This window comes from Taudactylus pleione, unplaced genomic scaffold, assembly GCF_031769625.1.
Source record: "Taudactylus pleione unplaced genomic scaffold, aTauple2 ptg001003l, whole genome shotgun sequence".
Lineage (NCBI taxonomy): Eukaryota > Metazoa > Chordata > Amphibia > Anura > Myobatrachidae > Taudactylus > Taudactylus pleione.
This window is the reverse complement of record NW_028285404.1, coordinates 491323-512024: the sequence shown is the minus strand read 5'-3', so window position 1 is coordinate 512024 and position 20702 is coordinate 491323. Positions and strand designations below refer to the sequence as shown.

The 20702-nt window shown below is 49.8% G+C and overlaps 1 protein-coding gene across 1 annotated transcript in view; it reads right to left on the bottom strand.

Annotated features, from left to right (window-relative positions):
* Positions 1-16421, bottom strand: part of LOC148454345 (uncharacterized) — a 105262-nt gene extending 88841 nt beyond the window's left edge. Inside the window, exons 1-6 of the mRNA XM_088461015.1 lie at positions 16205-16421; positions 9082-9247; positions 8400-8591; positions 8065-8188; positions 7851-7948; positions 7610-7715 (exon numbers count right to left, since the gene is read on the bottom strand). Of these exons, the coding sequence (XP_088317141.1) occupies positions 7610-7715; positions 7851-7948; positions 8065-8188; positions 8400-8591; positions 9082-9174 (613 nt within the window). The 5' untranslated portion in view covers positions 9175-9247; positions 16205-16421. The remainder of the gene's footprint in view (positions 1-7609; positions 7716-7850; positions 7949-8064; positions 8189-8399; positions 8592-9081; positions 9248-16204) is intronic.
* Positions 16422-20702: the final 4281 nt, after the last annotated feature.

Genomic DNA, 20702 nt, shown 5'->3' with positions numbered 1-20702 from the left:
AATGATGGTCGCTCCAGTCATGAGGAGGAATGGGGAAGACTTCCAACCAGACTGTGTCCAACAAGCTGTGCAAAAAGGAGTGGAAGTGTCATGTTTTGGGGGTGTATTTCGAGTGCTGGAGCTGGCTGGACCCTTTGTCGAGATGTCCAATCGCATTAAAGCGGTGGACTATGTGACATTGTTGGATCATGCGGTTTTGCCATTTGTCCAGTTTCTGAAGGACAAAGACCATCTTGTGGATCCACTATTTCAGGATTATAACTGTACTGCTCATCACACTACGATTGTGCTGGATTGGTTTGCAGAGCACCAGACTGACATACCACATCTCACATGGCCCTACAATTATTGGAAAAATGTGGGACATGTTAGAATGGGCTGTGAAGAAGAAACACAAACACCCTCCAAGGCAGGAGGAGGAAAGTAGAGAAGGAAGACTGGTACACACAAGAATAACTCTCACATATAGGGAGATGGGAAACTGGTGACCCTATGGACTTCAAAGAAAGATTTAATGAAGGTAAGTTTTAGCATAACTAATTTTCTTCTTCAGGGTCTATAGGGGGATGTCCCAAAGCAGTTATTCAAGGGTGGGGATGCTCCTGTGCTGAGAGGAGAATCCTGCATCCAAATGAAGCATCCTGAGAGGCAAATGTAATGAAGGTATAGAACCTAAGAAAGGTGTGCACAGAGGACTACGTGGCCGCCTTGTAAAGATGTTCAGCTGAGGCACCACATTGAGCTGCCCACTTGGGACCCACAGAGTGAGTGGAATGAGCCGTGACAGTAGCTGGTACAGGAAGGCCTGCCTGCGTGTAAGCCTGTGAGATAGTCATGCAACGCCATCTGGCCAATGTTTGTTTATTTTCTGGCTATCCCTTCTTGTGAAATCCATAGAGCACAAATGGGAAGTCTATTTTCCTCAGAGAACTGGTATGGTCCACGTAGATCCTGAGAGCACGGACCACATCCAAGGAGGCCTCCCCTACCAAGAGGTCTGGTGATTGGAAAGCCGGAACTACCATTTCCTCAGTAATATGGAAATGAGTAACTACTTTGGGAAGGAAACCAGGTCAAGTTCAGAGAATAGCCCTGTCCCGATGAAAGATTAGAATGGGGGAATGACATGAGAACCCCCTAAATCTGATACCCTTTGGGTGGACGCCATAGCTAGAAGAAAAAAAAAATCTTCACGGTGAGGCACTTGAGATCCACAGATTCCAAGGGTTCAAATAGAATGCCCTGTAGTTTCAAAAGAACCACTGACAAATCCCACGGATCCACAGGAGGGACAAAAGAAGGTTGTATGCGAAGGAAACCTTAGGAAGGTGTGGACATCCGGCAGTGAAGAAATTCTACACTGGAACCAAATGGACAGATCAGAAACGCGTACTTTCAGCGAGGTAAGGTAGAGTCAAAGGTCCAATCCAGCTTGGAGGAAGGCCAGGACTCTAGAAACCGAAAAACATGAGGGTCATAGCTGCTGGCATCACACCATTGGAGTTGGTAAATCAGGGCATAGGCCAGTTTACGCTTGGACCACAGAGTGAGAAAATCCTTTAGACCTCAGGAGGGATGTATCAAGAGCCACACCAAAAAGACAGATGACCCAGGTCCGGGTGAAGGAAGGGACCTTGAGACAATAGGTACAGCCTCTGAGGTAGCAGGAACTATAGGTCTATGGAGAAGCTCCAAAGATCTGAGTACCAATGCCTGCGGGCACAGTGCCTCCGTCTTGTTAGAACTTCTGAAGGACTTGAGGAAGAAGGGAGACTGGAGGGAATAGGTACGCTAGATGGAAGGTCCACTTCACTGATCAGGCATCTACGAAGGCTGCCTTGGCGTCCCTTGTTCTGGGCTCATACACCGGCAGCTTGTGATTGTGTCTGAAATCCATGAGGTCCATCTCTGGTAGGACCCATTTGTCCACTAGGAGTTGAAAGACTTCTGGGTGGAGAGACCATTCCCTGGCATGCACGTCGTGATGGCTGAGGAAGTCTGCTTCCCAGTTTAGAACTTCCGGAATGAACACTGCGGAGATGGCCGGGAGGTGACCTTCGGCCCATGTGAGAATGAGTGACACTTCCGCCATTGCTGAATGACTTTGAGTGCCTACCTGGTGATTGATGTAGGCCACTGCTGCGGCATTGTCGGACTGCACTTGTACAGGCTTGCCCTGAAGAATGACCTGAGCCAGAGTGAGGGCTTTGTAGATGTCTCGGAGTTCACACGTATTTGCAGTGTGGAGATCTTGCCTGCTGTCAGGAAGATTCTCTGACCCTGAGAATCCAAAAAAAGAGCTCCCAGATGGACCATCCTCTGTGAAGTATTCAGGGAGGACTTCTTCCAGTTGATTAACCATGCCTTTGCAGGAAGGCAATGGTTACCTGAAGATGGCATTGAAGAACCTCAGGGGAGCTTGCTAAGAGCAAGAGGTCATCTAGGTGTGGCAACAGCCTGATTCCCTGACAATGCAGATAGGCCGTCATGATGCCGTCATTTTGGTAAAGACCTGTGGAGCTGTAGAAAGTCCAAAGGGCAGAGCCTGAAATTGGAAATGTTGCTGTAGTACAGCAAACCGGAGATATCGCGGATAAGAGGGCACTACAGGTACATGTAGGTACGCGTCCTGAATATCCAGTGATACCCTAAAGTCCCCAGGTTCCATAGCCAGTACAATATAGCAAAGGGTTTCCATGCGAAACCTGGGGACCCTGATGAATTTCTTGAGAGATTTGAGGTTGAGGACAGGCCAATAACACCCATTTGGCTTCTGTACCAAAAACGGGGTAGAATAACCATTCCCTCACTGTGACAGCAGGACTGGAACTATTACCCCTGCTTGTAGCAAGGACTAAATGGCTTTCTGATCAGCAGGGCCTTGTTCGGGTCTGATGGAGGGCCTGTGTAGAAAAATTGGTGGGGTGGCAGGCTTAGAAATGAGAGGGCATATCCATGAGAGACCACTTGTCTTACCCAAGCATCCATGGTGGTCTGACGCCATACCTGGGCAAACTGAAAAAGTCGGCCTCCTACTCTGGGGTCCCCTAGGGGGAGGCCTGCCCAGTCAGGTTGAAAACTTGTCCTCACTTTTTGAAGCAGGCTTTGTGGCCCTAGTGGAAGCTGATTGTCTAGGAAAAGACTGACCCTTAGTTTTGTCCTGAGGACAAAAGGTCCTGAAGGATGTTGTCCGAGGCTTTGCAGAAGCTGCTGATGGTAGAAATGCAGTTTTTGATGCTGCCAGTGTGGCCACAATCTTATCAAAGTCGGGGCCAAACAAGATTTCTCCATTGTAAGGTAATGCTTCTAAGGCCTTCTTAGAGTCTGCATCCACCTTCCATGACCGCAGCCAAAGAGAACGTTGGGAGGACACTGATGTGGCCAATGCTCTAGAGGCATCCAAAGTCGCTTCACCAGTATATGAAGCTGTATCTCTTATGTGAGCTATATAGGACATTTGATCTCTAGAAGCATCTGAGGGAAGAGACTCTTCTAGAGCATCTGCCCAGCTCTCAATTGCTTTAGCCACTCAGGCAATAGCCATATTCGGCCGAGCAATAGCTCCAGACAGAGAGTATATTGATTTGAGGCCAGATCCGTAGGATCCTTTAGCAAGGAAGTTGTAGGGATAGGTAATGTGGAGCTTTCAATCAATCTTGTAACATTGGAATCCCCTGCTGGAGGGGAATCCCACTTTGCACAGTGAGCTGTAGGAAATGGATGGTCAGGCGTTTTTGGAGCTGAATCCTCTTACCAGGTATCTGCCAAGCCATGTTCTCAGTTAGTTGATCTGAGAGAGGAAACATTGCAGAAGCCACTTTTTGTCAGTTAAATAGTGGATGCTTTGATTTAGGGGCTGGCTCATCCTCCTCTATTTGAAGAATAGATCTAACACCCGATATATTAAGTTTGGACTGAATCTCTTCCTCCCCTGAGGGGGACTCCGTGTTAGAGAGATCAGATATCTCAGATGATACCTCAAAATCTGAGAGCTGTGTAGACTGTGAAGATAGCACAGAACACTTAGTAGTCTTATTGGGTAGGGGCTTCTCACATTGCAACATATTGTGAAAAGCTGTAGAGGTATCCGCTAAGCTCTATACTGATGTAGAGTGTATGTCTATCCATAGGCATAGGAGGTACCTGTATTGCCTGTAACTGTTGCGGCAGCCCCATAGGGGGAATTACTGCTGGGACTGCAAAGTGGTCCACAATAGTAGTCAACACCTGAGCAAAGAAAGCCCAGGGGGCTCCTGAGCTGGGGCTGGAGGATCTGATTGGCCTGGTGGGTTATAACACCTGACACATAGCACATCCTGTATTAAATCATTTAAGCCTGCAGTACATAGTTTGCATGAGAGCAGCATGGGAGCAGATGCTTGCTTGCTACTCTTGCCTTTGCTGGACATTGCCGAGTAGTATAGCACACAATATGGCACTGAGTAATATGCAACCACTAGGTATGTGATATACAAGTGGGGATGCAATATACTGATACAGTCTTATGCTTGGGTAAGCTGCAGGAGCACACAGCACAAAATATGGCACAGTGTAGTAACCAACAGTATGTGAAAACCTTCACAAATACAAGAAATCTGGGGTACAGAAAACCCTGAATACACCTGTGTGTTAGGGCAAAGATGAGAAAAAGGGAAAGATATATGCTGACAGTAGAGAGAGAATATATAGACAGACAGCGCTAGCATAAGTCACATACAATGCAGAAATACATATGCAGTAGCTGTACAATGTCCTAAAAGGCTGGTAGGCTATAGTGCTACATAACCTGTCTACAGGGAAAGGTATGTAGGGGGACCGGACCCTGCGTTTCCCTGAGAGAGCTGTGGCTGAGCCTGTAGAAGATGGCCGCCAGAGACATCTGAGGGGGCGTGGTTGGAGGATGAGAGCAGTACAGAGAAGCCAGACCTCAGAGGAATGGTGCCTTGAGCTGAGGGGAGGGGCCGCTGTAATAGAAAGCTGACCTCCCCATGCTGATTGTTAACCACTGGGACGCTGGATTCCCAACTCCATATGTACCTTGGTGGTGTAGTGGATCACGCGGATGGAGCCGGTGTTCACCCTCAGCGCCTCTGGTCTGTCCCCCGAGACCGGAGGGAAGACTGCCCATCTGCGGGCCACCAAAAGCGGTAACCCCGCCTTACCTGTCCCCTGCTTCCGAGTTGCAGTCTGTGGTCTTCCACGAGGCCGCCTAGCAAGCTATGCTGTGGAGTTGCATAAGGCAGCCCACCGTGATAGCAATGAACCAGCTCCTGCCGGACAACAACAAAACGGATTTGCCTCGGGCTCAACGGCGGGGTATCGGGGGAAGAACCGTTGCATCCTGGGATTGCAAAAGCTTTAACTGTGTAGTGTCCAAGTCTCACCTACACCCAAGGTCTCACTGTGTAGCCCTATAGACAGTGGCGGAACTCCCGGAGACAATTGAGTCATTTGCCGCCGGGCGTCAGCCCTGAAGGGGGGCACCTGGCTCCATTGTCCCCGGGAGCTGCATGGAGAAGGAGCGCCGCTGATCGGCGCTCCACCTCCATTGGCGTAACTACGGAGGGTGCAAGGGGTGCGGTCGCACCCCCTGCACCCTCCATTTGCCGGGCGCCCGCTGAGTGTTACCAGCGGGCGCCAGGCTCCCATTCAAACCCTGGCGGCAGCTGGAGGACGGAGCTCCCTCCGTCTTCCGGGTCCCGCAGTGCACTATGGGAGTGACGTAATGACGTCACTCCCATAGTGCCGAGGAGTAGACGCCGGGGATGGACGGCAGCAGCACTGGAGCGGGGATAAAGGTAAGTGTTTGTTTTTTTCGTGTGTGCGCGTGCGGGAGGGGGCTCACTACTGGGGGCAACTACAGGGGCCTCACTACTGGGGGTTCTGCATAGGGGGACCCACTACTGGAGGTACTGCATAGGGGGACGCACTACTGGAGGTACTGCATAGGGGGACCATTACTGGGGAGCACTACATAGGCGGGCACTGCATAGGGGGACCACTACTGGGGGCATTATATAAAAGGAACTGCATAAGAGGGGCGGCGGCTGCTGGGGCTGGCATAGGTGCTGGGGGGGGTGGTACATTTTAGTTTGGGGGGGGGGGGCCACCAACATTTATCTTGCCTCCGGGCACCTGGGATGAAGTTACGCCACTGCCTATGGACCCTAAAGAAGGAATTTATTTAAAAAGAAATATCACACCATGTAGATGTACATGGAAGTTCAGATGATAAACTCCTGTAGATGATGTTCGAAGAATTTACAACTTTGAGCTGTCAGAGTTCTTCTTTTGTACAGTTCTGACACAGGATACAGTAGGGGTAATCCAGCGCCAGGTCCTTTAACCAATGCACAGGTATACTTGCACTGTGCATGGCATATGTATCCTCCAGAAGAGGTTCAACATGGTTGCCAGAAGACAGAGGGAAATGTTCTCCCCTCTTTGCATGAGGCTGCCTGGTAAGAAAGCCCAGCCCTTAGCAGTAACCTGGAAGCCTAGGAGAGGGAAATATCTCAATATCTCCCAACTAGAAAACTTACAGGAGGGTCTGCTCCAGCCTGTTCCCCGAGGTCAAAAATGGGCTCCAGACTCTGAGACAACAATTTCCATGCCATGTGGGACAGGACCTCGGCCACAGTAAAAAAGTATTAGAAGCCAAGGAGCATGTAGGTTCTAGCTAGATCTGCAGATAAGCCTCCACTCTCCAGGGTCTAATGAGTTACCATATATCTTCACTTTTCTGGACAGTAAGACATTGTCCCCAATTACTAGCATTACCCATGGTCTGAAAAAACCCTTTCCAATGCACTACTGAGTCAGGATAGTTATATGACCTCACACAGCCTGACTCCATTCCTCACACCTACAAGCCACACACCTGTAACATTTACATGGCATTACATATTTATATCATACATTAGTGCCAGTATATAGCTTAGCTCAGACCATTACAGGAAAATCCTCACTGAGAATTCATGTACAAATATTACTATTAGGAGCGCAAATGGAGGACCATGGGTAATGTCACGTGTTAAGGTCAGGAGGATCTATTGAAATGAGACAAAGCCTTTTCCCACTGCTCAGGGTTCAGAATGACATCTCTTGTAGTGATGATAAACACCAAAGAATGTGGGGAGGAGACTGGTCAGATCTCTGGGCTGGTAACACACAGTGACATGATGTGAGGGGGAGAGCAGGAGTATAATAGGGGCTGATGGCTTCTTACTCCCCCACTGGGCAGATACCATGTCCTCATTAGTCTGTAGTGACAGAGGAGGGTGTAGGATAAGAGAGTGCTGTAGTGACAGAGGAGGGTGTAGGATAAGAGAGTGCTGTAGTGACAGAGGAGGGTGTAGAATAAGAGAGTGCTGTAGTGACAGAGGAGGGTGTAGAATAAGAGAGTGCTGTAGTGACAGAGGAGGGTGTAGGATAAGAGAGTGCTGTAGTGACAGAGGAGGGTGTAGGATAAGAGAGTGCTGTAGTGACAGAGGAGGGTGTAGGATAAGAGAGTGCTGTAGTGACAGAGGAGGGTGTAGGATAAGAGAGTGCTGTAGTGACAGAACAAGGAGAATATGTGACTGTTCTGTACTTAGTGATTATTACTCACCTGTGCTGATAGCTGTAGGGATTTGTTCCTCCTTAGACAGCTGATCACTTATCACATACGTCTCCTCTCCTACCATTACTTTTTCTACTTTCATATGTTCTTCAACCTGAATAGCCCACAAGACAATACAATAATTCAGAGTAAACAGAAGACCTCAGTGTATGAGACCCGCACAGCTGTCCTACAGATCATATACTGTAGCATCACTTTGGTATTGGGCAACTCCCTGAATCCCACCTACCTGATCCCCCTGTGGGACACTGTGGTTCTCCTCTGTATGATCCTGGGAATAAAGAGGACGGGGACATCTCTCTGGGGTATTCCTGTTACTGGATCCATCTGTAGGAGACACACAGTGACTGATTACACTGTATATATGTGATTATCAGATGATGTGTATATAGGTGGCCCCATAGCTGCTCTCTCCATTACAATAAATGACAGTCTCCTCTTACCCAGTGATGTGAGGGGCCGGTGATTCTCCATCATCACGTCCTTGTACAGACCCCTGTGTCCTTCTATATACACCCACTCCTCCATGGAGAAATAGACAGTGACATCCTCACACCTTACAGGAACCTGACACACACAATGATACAGTCATCACCCAGACACATCCCCTGGTGTTACTGTATAATGTCCCATTCCCAGCAGTCACCTCTCCAGTCATCACCCAGACACATCCCCTGGTGTTACTGTATAATGTCCCATTCCCAGCAGTCACCTCTCCAGTCATCACCCAGACACATCCCCTGGTGTTACTGTATAATGTCCCATTCCCAGCAGTCACCTCTCCAGTCAGCAGCTGAATGATCTTGTTGGTGAGTTCCAGGATCTTCTGGTCATTGTGTTTCTCATGTATCAGTGAGTGAGGTGGAGGCACCGTGATGGGGATCTGGGTCCTGCTCAGTCCTCCTGACACATGGGGACGGCTGCTGGATGTCTCACACTCTCCAGTTGTCTTCTTCACTACTGTGTAATCCTGTATGTTTAGAGACATTATTGTATAGACTGTGACATTGCCAGAATTACCCATCTCCCCAGTCAGGTTCCTGTGTTAGTAATAGAGATAATAGTGATGTCACTGTGACACTCCCAGACTCCCTCACCTCCCCAGTCAGGTCCCTGTGTTAGTAATAGAGATAATATTGATGTTACAGTGACACTCCCAGAACCCCTCACCTCCCCAGTCAGGTCCCGGTGTTAGTAATAGAGATAATAGTGATGTCACTGTGACACTCCCAGACTCCCTCACCTCCCCAGTCAGGTCCCTGTGTTTGTAATAGAGATAATAGTGATGTCACTGTGACAATCCCAGACCCCCTCACCTCCCCAGTCAGGTCCCTGTGTTAGTAATAGAGATAAGAGTGATGTCACTGTGACACTCCCAGACTCCCTCACCTCTCAAGTCAGGTCCCTGTTAGTAATAGAGATAATAGTGATGTAACTGTGACACTCCCAGACCCCCTCACCTCCCCAGTCAGCTGGTAGATAATCTCCAGGGTGATATGCAATATCCTCTCAGTCATGTGACTCCTGTCCTCGTCCATCGTCTGTGATTCCATGACTTATACAGGACGGGTGTCACCGTTATGCGATTGTTAGTAAAGACTCTCCGCTTCCTCACAGCTCAGCTACCTAGGAATAAATATAAGGATTATTATAAACACCACCAGTGGCGGAACTAGAGAGTGGTGGGCCCAGGTGCAAGGATATGCTGTGGGCCCCCCTATGCAGCGCCCCCAGTAGAAGGCCCCCCTATGCAGTGCCCCCAGTAGTAGTCCCTCCCATGCAGTGCCCCCAGTAGTAGTCCCTCCTATGCAGTGCCGCCAGTAGCAGTCCCTCCTATGCAGTGCCCCCAGTAGTAGTCCCTCCTATGCAGTGCCCCCAGTAGTAGTCCCTCCTATGCAGTGCCCCCAGTAGTAGTCCCTCCTATGCAGTGCCCCCAGTAGTAGTCCCTCCTATGCAGTGCGCCCAGTAGTAGTCCCTCCTATGCAGTGCCCCCAGTAGTAGCCCCTCCTATGCAGTGCCCCCAGTAGTAGCCCCTCCTATGCAGTGCCCCCAGTAGTAGTCCCTCCTATGCAGTGCCCCCAGTAGTAGTCCCTCCTATGCAGTGCCCCCAGTAGTAGTCCCTCCTATGCAGTGCCCCCAGTAGTAGTCCCTCCTATGCAGTGCCCCCAGTAGTAGTCCCTCCTATGCAGTGCCCCCAGTAGTAGTCCCTCCTATGCAGTGCCCCCAGTAGTAGTCCCTCCTATGCAGTGCCCCCAGTAGTAATCCCTCCTATGCAGTGCGCCCAGTAGTAGTCCCTCCTATGCAGTGCACCCAGTAGTAGTCATCCCTATACAGTGCCCCCAGTAGTAGTCCCTCCTATGCAGTGCCCCCAGTAGTCCCTCCTATGCAGTGCGCCCAGTAGTAGTCATCCCTATACAGTGCGCCCAGTAGTAGTCCCTCCTATGCAGTGCACCCAGTAGTAGTCATCCCTATACAGCGCACCCAGTAGTAGTCCCTCCCATGCAGTGCCCCCAGTAGTAGTCCCTCCTATGCAGTGCCCCCAGTAGTAGTCCCTCCTATGCAGTGCCCCCAGTAGTAATCCCTCCTATGCAGTGCGCCCAGTAGTAGTCCCTCCTATGCAGTGCGCCCAGTAGTAGTCATCCCTATACAGTGCACCCAGTAGTAGTCCCTCCTATGCAGTGCACCCAGTAGTAGTCATCCCTATACAGTGCCCCCAGTAGTAGTCCCTCCTATGCAGTGCCCCCAGTAGTAGTCCCTCCTATGCAGTGCCCCCAGTAGTAGTCCCTCCTATGCAGTGCCCCCAGTAGTAGTCATCCCTATACAGTGCACCCAGTAGTAGTCCCTCCTATGCAGTGCCCCCAGTAGTAGTCCCTCCTATGCAGTGCCCCCAGTAGTAGTCCCTCCTATGCAGTGCCCCCAGTAGTAGTCCCTCCTATGCAGTGCCCCCAGTAGTAATCCCTCCTATGCAGTGCGCCCAGTAGTAGTCCCTCCTATGCAGTGCGCCCAGTAGTAGTCATCCCTATACAGTGCACCCAGTAGTAGTCATCCCTATACAGTGCACCCAGTAGTAGTCATCCCTATACAGTGCACCCAGTAGTAGTCATCCCTATACAGTGCACCCATTAGTAGTCCCTCCTATGCAGTGCCCCCAGTAGTAGTCCCTCCTATGCAGTGCCCCCAGTAGTAGTCATCCCTATACAGTGCACCCAGTAGTAGTCCCTCCTATGCAGTGCCCCCAGTAGTAGTCCCTCCTATGCAGTGCCCCCAGTAGTAGTCCCTCCTATGCAGTGCCCCCAGTAGTAATCCCTCCTATGCAGTGCGCCCAGTAGTAGTCCCTCCTATGCAGTGCGCCCAGTAGTAATCCCTCCTATGCAGTGCGCCCAGTAGTAGTCCCTCCTATGCAGTGCGCCCAGTAGTAGTCATCCCTATACAGTGCACCCAGTAGTAGTCCCTCCTATACAGTGCACCCAGTAGTAGTCCCTCATATGCAGTGCCCCCAGTAGTAGTCATCCCTATACAGTGCACCCATTAGTAGTCCCTCCTATGCAGTGACCCCAGTAGTAGTCCCTCCTATGCAGTGCGCTCAGTAGTAGTTATCCCTATACAGTGCCCCCAGTAGAGGCCACCATCCCATAGTGCCCCCAGTAGCGGCCAACCCTATACAGTGCCCCCAGTAGCGCAACCCCTATGCTGTGCCAGTGTCAGTTCCCATGCCCCCTTACACACAAAAAATAAAAAAAAACACACAACTTACCTGAATCCCCGCTCCTCCCGGTCCGCTCTTCTGCATCTCTCCCACCACCAGCTGCGGGGGGAGCTGGAAGGCGGAGCTCATGAGTGAGCTCCAGCCGCCTCCCTCTGTGGACGCAGCAGCAAATGAGAGTCTGTTTGATTCTCATTGGCTGCTATAACAAATACACTGCTGCCGCTGCTGGTGTTTGTTACTGTGTAGTGCTGACCGCTCTCACTGCAGTCTGCCCTACACTTGTGAGGCCCGGGGGACACTAGCGGCGGGCGCAGCGGTGGCTATGGGCAACTGCACCACAGCGGGCCCGATGCAAGCCACCGACCGCACCGCTGCTAGTTCCGCCATTTAACACCACAGGATACACGTTACAGACAATTTACATTAAAGTCTGTTTTGTGGACGGATCTTTTGATTTTTCGCACAGTTTACGCTTTAGAGCGGAGCTTTTATTCAGGTTGAAGCATCTGTCATTTGTTACCTCACTGTGTACAGAATGGAATGTGATAATTAGGGCTCTCAGTCTCACACTGTTACAATTGTAGACTCACATTTAGGGGTATATGTACCAAAGGCCGATTTTGGTGTATTTGTAGGTGATTTTCATTCTATTCTGCAACTCAGATTCCTGAAGTCAATATAGACTATAAAACTGAATCCTGACCAAAAACATCGATACTTTCACATAGACCACTACAGAGGGCCTGATTCAGCAAGCAACGCAAGTCTGCGCTCACATGCAGTTGGCCGATGTTTGCGGTCTGCGTTGCACTGCACATGTGCGAACTGTTCACTGCATATGGGAATGTGATCACAGTAGAACCATCGGAGATTGATTGATCGGAAATGGTGTCTGTGGGTGTATCAAGGGGGTGGTTAGCAAAACGCAGGCGTGACAGGGCGTTCCAATGCCGTTGCAGGGGCGTGCATATATTAGCAACTGCGATTGTATACACAGCGTGGCGTCCCTCTGCGTGCAGGAAGTTCAGCAAATTCTGCGGCAGGGTGAGGTCTACCACTATTCTGCGTGAAGCTCCGATGTGGGGGGGGGGGATTACTATGGGGGCACTACCAAGGGGGGGGATTACTATGGGGCACTACCAAGGGGGGAGTTACTATGGGGGCACTACCAAGGGGGGGTTACTATGGGGGCACTACTATGGGGGGGGGTTACTATGGGGGCACTACCAAGGGGGGGACTACTACTACTGGGGGAACTACTACTACTACTGGGGGCACTACAAGGGGAGGGGACTACTACTAGGGGCACTGCATAGGGGGGCGGGGACTACTACTAGGGGCACTACATAGGGGGAGGGGACTACCACTGGGGGCACTGCGAGGGACCACTGCTGGGGGCTCTATATAAAGGGCAATACTGGGGGTACTGCATAGGGGGGAGACTACACCTGGGGCCACTATTTAAGGGACATTGCATAAGGGTTACCACTATTGGGGGCACTGCATGGGGGGGTGGACTGCTACTGGGGGCACTGAACAGGGGGGACCACTACTGGGGGCACAAGGGGCACTGCATAGGGGGGGGATCACTACTGGGGGCACTACTGGAGGCCTGCATAAGGGTGTTATCTCCTGTGGCACACGGGGGCACTGCATATGGGCACTACGACAGGGGGCTGCCCCTAATCTTTATTTTTACCTTACATTAATCCCATATGGACCCACCTCCTCCCTGAAACACTTGAGAGGGGGCGGCGCCGTAGCACGCACGTTCTTCGGGCACCGTAGCTACACGCTACTCCTCTGCCAGGGCCGCCTGCATGCATTTGCCCCCCAGGCTAAAAGTTGCCAGCCAGCCCCTGTACGGCCGGGCGAATATATACATTAGCATAATCTTGCAGCGGACGGGTGCGTGCAAACGCAGGCTTGCGTTCTATGCTAATAAAAACAAAGCGCTATCGGTACAATCCAAAACAATATGTATGCATATACAATAACACGTAATTCTAGCGCTGCAAGGCCAAAGGAAACCTACTGTGAAGGTATCAGAGCAAACAACCAGAACTAACAAACAATAGCCGTGTGCAGCTAGAAATAGTATTCAAAAAATTATTATAATAATAGTGAAAAATGCAAAAAAGCTCATATATATATATATATATACTATGATATCGATACCATCATTATACAAAACACAACAGCATAAAAAATGGATATCTGATCCAAATATAGTGAAATGAATAGAACTAAAACAGTGTAGCTCCTCATATGACAATCAATAACTTTGTATCAAGTCAATCATGGGTCTCCTATAAGAGGAAGCAAAAGTGTCTATTAGAGATATAATAGAGTTCCTAATATAGAGCCAACAACTCAGTTAGCGTACTGAGTGATCCTGCTAATTGGATGATACCAGCTGGTACAATGCACTCACGGTTCAGTAGACAGGTCCGGTATTCTGGTATAAACCGTAGGGACCTAGGTAGGCTGCGGCCAGGAATATTCTTTGCCAATGAAATAGCGTGTGCACACAAATATTATCCAAAGGACTATGGCCCTCATTCAGAGCCGCACGCTCTGAGCAGAGCGCACGCTCTGAATGAGGGCCGTCCTCCATAACTATGGAGCGTCCTCCTGGACGCTCGTATAGCTGTGGGTCACCACCCACAGCCTATACGAGCGTGCAGTTTGATGGCCGCGATGGTCTTAACCATCGCGACCATCGAAACCGCGAGCCGGAGCCTGCGGTTGAGGTTTTCAACCGCAAGGCCCGGAGTGATTTTGGCTCTATCAGAACCAAAATCACTCCCACTGACATCACTAGTGATGTCAGTGGGCCGGCTTCTGACGGTAGGCGTTCCCTTAGGAACGCCCCGTCAGGGAGGCACGCCCACCAAAGGGCTGTCATATGAGGAGCTACACTGTTTTAGTTCTATTCATTTCACTATATTTGGATCAGATATCCATTTTTTATGCTGTTGTGTTTTGTATATGTTTTTTATAATGATGATATCGATATCATAGTATATATATATATATATATATTAGGGATGTGCAGGCTCGGATAGGTTCGAGTTTGCACGTGGAGTTCGGATTTTTCCCTCCAAAAAAACGGAACTCAGAACGAGGCAAAACGTCATCTTACATGGACGAACATCATCATTCCTGGACAAAAGACCAGGAATGATGATGTTCGTCCATGTAAGATGACGTTTTGCCTCGTTCTGAGTTCCGTTTTTTTGGAGGGAAAAATCCGAACTCCACGTGCAAACTCGAACCTATCCGAGCCTGCACATCCCTAATATATATATATATATATATATATATATATATATATATATATATATATATATATGAGCCTATTTGCATTTTTACACTATTATTATAATAAATAATTTTTTTAATACTATTTCTAGCTGCGCAAGATTATTGTTTGTTAGTTCTGGTTGTTTGCAATCTATGCTAAACCAGGCCCAGAATCACCATATTTACTAACAGTCAGATAGAAAATCAAATTAGAATCGACTACAAAAAAACTGACATTCATATCCCATAATAAACAGAGCTGCCTGAGGAGATATTGGGAGAAGCAGCACATGGCATCTATTCATTCACCAGTGATTGTTTCACCTGAACTTTCCCCCCTGCAGGAGACTGCGGCCCGTGGGTTTCAGCGGGCGCCACCATAAGGGCAGAGCGCATTGTAGCATTTTAATAGCAGGCAGGGTGCGGCGCCCCACTAATACAGGGAACACTAATCACTATACACAGGTCACACGTACCACACGCTGATCACTATACACAGGTCACACATACCACACGCTGATCACTATACACAGGTCACACGTACCACACGCTGATCACTATACACAGGTCACACGTACCACACGCTGATCACTATACACAGGTCACACGTACCACACGCTGATCACTATACACAGGTCACACGTAACACACGCTGATCACTGTACACAGGTCACACGTACCACACGCTGATCACTGTACACAGGTCACACGTACCACACGCTGATCACTGTACACAGGTCACACGTACCACACGCTGATCACTATACACAGGTCACACGTACCACGAGCTGATCACTATACACAGGTCACACGTACCACGAGCTGATCACTATACACAGGTCACACATACAACACCCTGATCACTACACACAGGTCACATGTACCACGAGCTGATCACTAAACACCCTGATCACTATACTCAGGTCACACGTACCACACGCTGATCACTATACACAGGTCACACGTACCACGAGCTGATCACTATACACAGGTCACACATACAACACCCTGATCACTATACACAGGTCACACGTACCACACGCTGATCACTATACACAGGTCACACGTACCATACGTTGATCACTACACACAGGTCACACGCTGATCACAACGCACAGGTCACAAACGCTGATCACTATACACAGGTCACACGTACCACATGCTAATCACTATACACAGGTCACACGTACCACACGCTGATCACTATACACAGGTCACACGTACCACACGCTGATCACTATACACAGGTCACACGTACCACACGCTGATCACTACGCACAGGTCACACGTACCACACGCTGATCACTACGCACAGGTCACACGTACCACACGCTGATCACTATACACAGGTCACATGTACCACATGCTGATCACTATGCACAGGTCACACGTACCACACGCTGATCACTATACACAGGTCACACGTACCACACCCTGATCACTATACACAGGTCACACGTACCACACCCTGATCACTATACACAGGTCACACGTACCGCACCCTGATCACTATACACAGGTCACACGTACCACACCCTGATCACTATACACAGATCACATCGGTACTGCACCTGATAATACTGAACTCCTAAATGCAGGTGCTGGTGGTCTCTGGGTGATGGTGTCTCTGTCAGGGTCGTAGACTTGTAGGTAAAGTTGAATGTGAATATTCGGTATTAGACATGGAGTAGGAGGGCTTACATTTAAACACTAGATGTGTATATTAATGTCTATATTTTATCTTATTACAGACATTTTTCTGAAGACCATCTTTCGCTGTGAAACATGAGCTGTTTTACACAAAATGGCGTCTGCACAGGAGACATCACGTGCCTACCCTCCTACATAACCGTTTCCACCCGATACAAAATGTTCTGTTCCTAGACTTCCCACCTAATTGATTGCAGCCACCTGTATTGAGCAAGTTCATAGATGAGACAGGTGTATCACCACAGGTAGCTGCAATAATTAATTAGCCAGGAGCAGAGCATTTTGTATCGGGTGGAGGGGGTCATGTTGGAGGGTCTGCATGTCATCAGAAGTAACTTTTGTGCTGCATTTATTTATTTTATTATATAAAACGTCTGTGTGGCTGCTGATTGGCTGTTCTGAGAAAACAATATTACCCATGATACTCTCAGTGTCTGTCTGATTTCTACACCAGGGGGCAGGTGACCTGTGGCACTCCAGCTGCTGAGGAACTACGGATCCCAGAATGCCTTAACAGCAACACTGTGGCAGGGCATGCTGGGATGTGTAGTTCCCCAGCAGCTGGGGTGGCTGCCCCTGGTGTAATAACAGGAGCTATGTGATAGAGATAGGATGTGATAAGAGGTCTCTACCATCCAAGTGGGCATAGAGGGGGAATATAACCATGTGGTGAGCGTAGCGAGCCACCAAGCCTGAAGTGTGGTGAGCGCACAACTTTCTTCTTTAAGTGGGGACAACTTCTTTAGCTGGCCTTAATGGGCGTGACCGCACTTGTGCCCTCACTCACGTCACCTCCAGGTACCTAGCATGAAGGGGAAATAAGCTCTACCATCACAGCATGCACTGAATCTGATGCTCTAGTCTATGGTGTCCGTGCGCTCTGTGGGAGGCTCTGCGGCTGGCAGGGGGCAGCGCGACAATGGAATAGATACGGGTTAGCTTGTTTTTTTTACTATTTAAAATTTTTAATTTATCTATTTTATATCCTCCTTTTATTCCAATACAAATTTCTGTGCTATCATGGCCATTTGGGGAATAACTACCATGGCAGTGGTTCTCAAAATGGTTGTCACGGGGCACTTGCAGGGGGGCTATGGGCAGGTCCGTCAAGAGTCGCGCCGGGCCCTGGTAAACAGGGGGCATGGTCTAATTGTGGGAGGCATGGCCGCGCCCCCTTAGGAAAAAGAAATAAACCAAGTTTTGCAGTGGCGCTGCGCGCTGGCAAGGGGGGCGCAGTGAACCCCCTCAGCCCGGCTCTTAACCAGTGGGGGGGGGCGATCAGCTTGATCGCTCTCCCCACAGGCATCGGAGACTGCTGTGGCCGCGAGCAGTCTCCCAGTGCAGCCCAGCACACAGCAGCGTGTACTGGCCTGCTGTGATGAGTAAAGGGGTGGAGCGGTACCAGACCCGGGCCCCATCCGGGACCCTACAGCAAGCCTGGGCCCAGGTAATTTGTACCCACTCCCCCCTTCCCTCTCGGCACCTCTGGCCACGGGTTGGGGATGATAGGCTAAACCAGGTCTAGTGGCTGCCAATCATAAAATATACGGACAAACAGGAGCGCGACCCTGTCCCCCAGCACATAACTGAGACTAAGGGTGACAGGTAACCACAATTACTCTTATTTTAATCATTTATGATACATTTCTCAATAATAAACTTTTGGTCCCGGGGGCACCATGAAGAGATGCTGATACTCTAGTGCATCGCGATTCATGGAAGTTTGGGGACCACTGTACTTTGGTATCCTACACATCCCCAGCAACAGTCTGCTCCTCATTTAGGGCCTCATTCAGAGGCGGTCGTAGGATGCAAGCGGTCGTTCTGAAACAGGGCGGCCGCTTGCATCCTGAACGGCCGCCTCCATGTCGGTCATTAGGCAGTGGGTTAACACCCACAGCTCTAACGACCGCTAAGGGTGATGGTCGCGATGGTCAAGACCATCGTGACCATCGGGGCTTACAACGAGACCCTAAGGTAGGGTCTCATCAACCTTAAGCCCCAGGGAGCTTCCTGCTCTGTTTGAGCAGGAAGCTCCCCACTGACATCACTGATGATGTCAGTGGGGCCGCCCGTTTCCTCCTCCGACAGGAACGCCTCTGTTTGTCCGGGCACGCCCCTGGCCCACCCAGCAAACAGAGCGAGCTGTCACTCAGCATTGACAGCTCGCCCCGTCTGCTACGAGACCACTAACAACGGATCACCCGTCATTAGCCGGGACTCGCGCATGCACACTCGAGCAACATCGACCCAGTTGTGAGCTCGTAGAGCTAACGACCGGGTCTGAATAAGCTCCTTAGTCTCTATGTACAGATGTGTCCGCATACATCTAGCCCCCTTGTACGTTATACAGCCCTTCGTCTTATTTTGCAAAGCAAATTGGACACACAAGCAGCTTATGCTGAGTAAAATGCTACACGCAGGGGTGTAACGAGGGTGGTTTTAGTGGAACATGAGCTCCGGGCACCAAAATGGACAGAGGGCGCCATCCAGGGTTCCGGAATTCATGGGGCGCTGCACAGTATGACGGCCACATGTCAGTTTTATCTCGGTTTGTTGGCTCTATATCATAAATAAGTTACACATCTGAGATCCGTTTCTACATTTCATGCTCCTCAAGCTGCCCAGATTGTCTCCCCTCTGGGCCTCCCTCCTCTGTGATCATCTTCTGTCAGCTCCTCTTGCCTGTCAGATTGATTACATTCACTTCTCACCTCTTTAATTCCCTCCCCTCTCTACTCTGTGATCGGCTCTTTGCCCCAGTGCACTCCTTTCTTATTGGCTTCTGTCACCAACTCTTTGCCCCTCCCCTCTCCTTTTCTTATTGGCATTACTCACTGGCCCTTTCTGATTGGCTTTGCCATTCCTTTCTCCTTTTTTATTGGCCTCTGCCACCTCCCCTCTCTGATCAGCACTTTCCTCTCCCCTCTCCTCTTTGATCCCCTCCCTCCTTCTCTCCTTCATTTATTCATTGTGCTTCAATGGACTTAATAGTTACACATCTGAGGTAAAATCTTAAATTTCAATGATAAGGTGTGAGTTTAAAAAGAGTCACTGCTTTGCTATTTAACCACTAACCTGGCATGGTCATATCAGATACGAACACACCAGGCTGGGCTTTCCCTGATATGGTCGTATCTGATACGACCAGTCAGAAATGCCCACTAGGCGGCTGTGGCAAGCTAAGATTCCCGCAGCTGTCTACATCAGAGGGACCTTCTGGTCAGTGGTGGGCTGGGCCGGGGGGCAGGGTGCCAGCTGCCCCCCGGGCCGCTACTATATCAGTCCTTGGGGGCCGCCATCTGCCTGCAGCCGAACGCTGATAGAATGGCTGGAGACAGGCAGAGGATGTTGCTGGGCCACCCGCTCCATTTGTGTTACTCACATAATGGAGCCAGAGCCGGATTAAGTAGGGGGCACAGGGGATAGGTGATAAGTGCCCCCGTGCACTCCCTTTCGCAGAAGCCTCCCCCCAGCCCTTGATCGCAGATAAACTAAAGTCAAGCGCAGCGATCATCTGATTCTGAGTTAAACTGAAGAAATGAATGCTGGAGGCGGAGTCCTAGTAGGGGGCGGAGCTACACGGCACTGGAGCAGGGCCAGGAGCAGCATGATGGGAGAGGGCAATCAGAGCATGGAGGAGCTGCAGCCAGTAACGTCACAGTGGTAGAGTTTAATGTAAGTGGGAGGGAGAACACTAATGTCATAATGTATATATGTGACAAGTGTATGATTGTATGTATTTGTGACTGTGATGCCTGTATGTATGCATGTATGTGACTATGTGATGACTGTATGTATGTGTGTATGTATATGTGACTATGTGATGACTGTGTGTATGTATGTATGTATACAACTATGCATGTATATGTGAATATGTGATGACTGTATGTATGTAACTGTATGTGACTATGTGATGACTGTATGTATGTGTGTATGTATATGTGACTATGTGATGACTGTATGTATGTAACTGTATGTATATGTGGGTCGATGGTCTGCACTGCGCATGCGCACGACGGAGGGAGCTCCGTCGTGCGCATGCGTGAGATGCGACGAGCGAAGGACTTTCCTTCGCTCGTAGTGTCTGATCAAAGGGGGCGTGCTGTCGATGTTGATTGACAGCACGCCCCCTTTGGTGGGCGTGCCTGCCAGACAGAGGCGTTCCCAAGGGAACGCCTACCGTCAGAAGCCGGCCCCACTGACATCACTAGTGATGTCAGTGGGAGTGATTTTGGCTCTGATAGAGCCAAAATCACTCCTGGCCTAGCGGTTGAAAAACTCAACCGCAGGCTTTTGCTCCATCGCGACCATCATCCTGCACGCTCGTATATGCTTTGGGTGGTGACCCACAGCTAT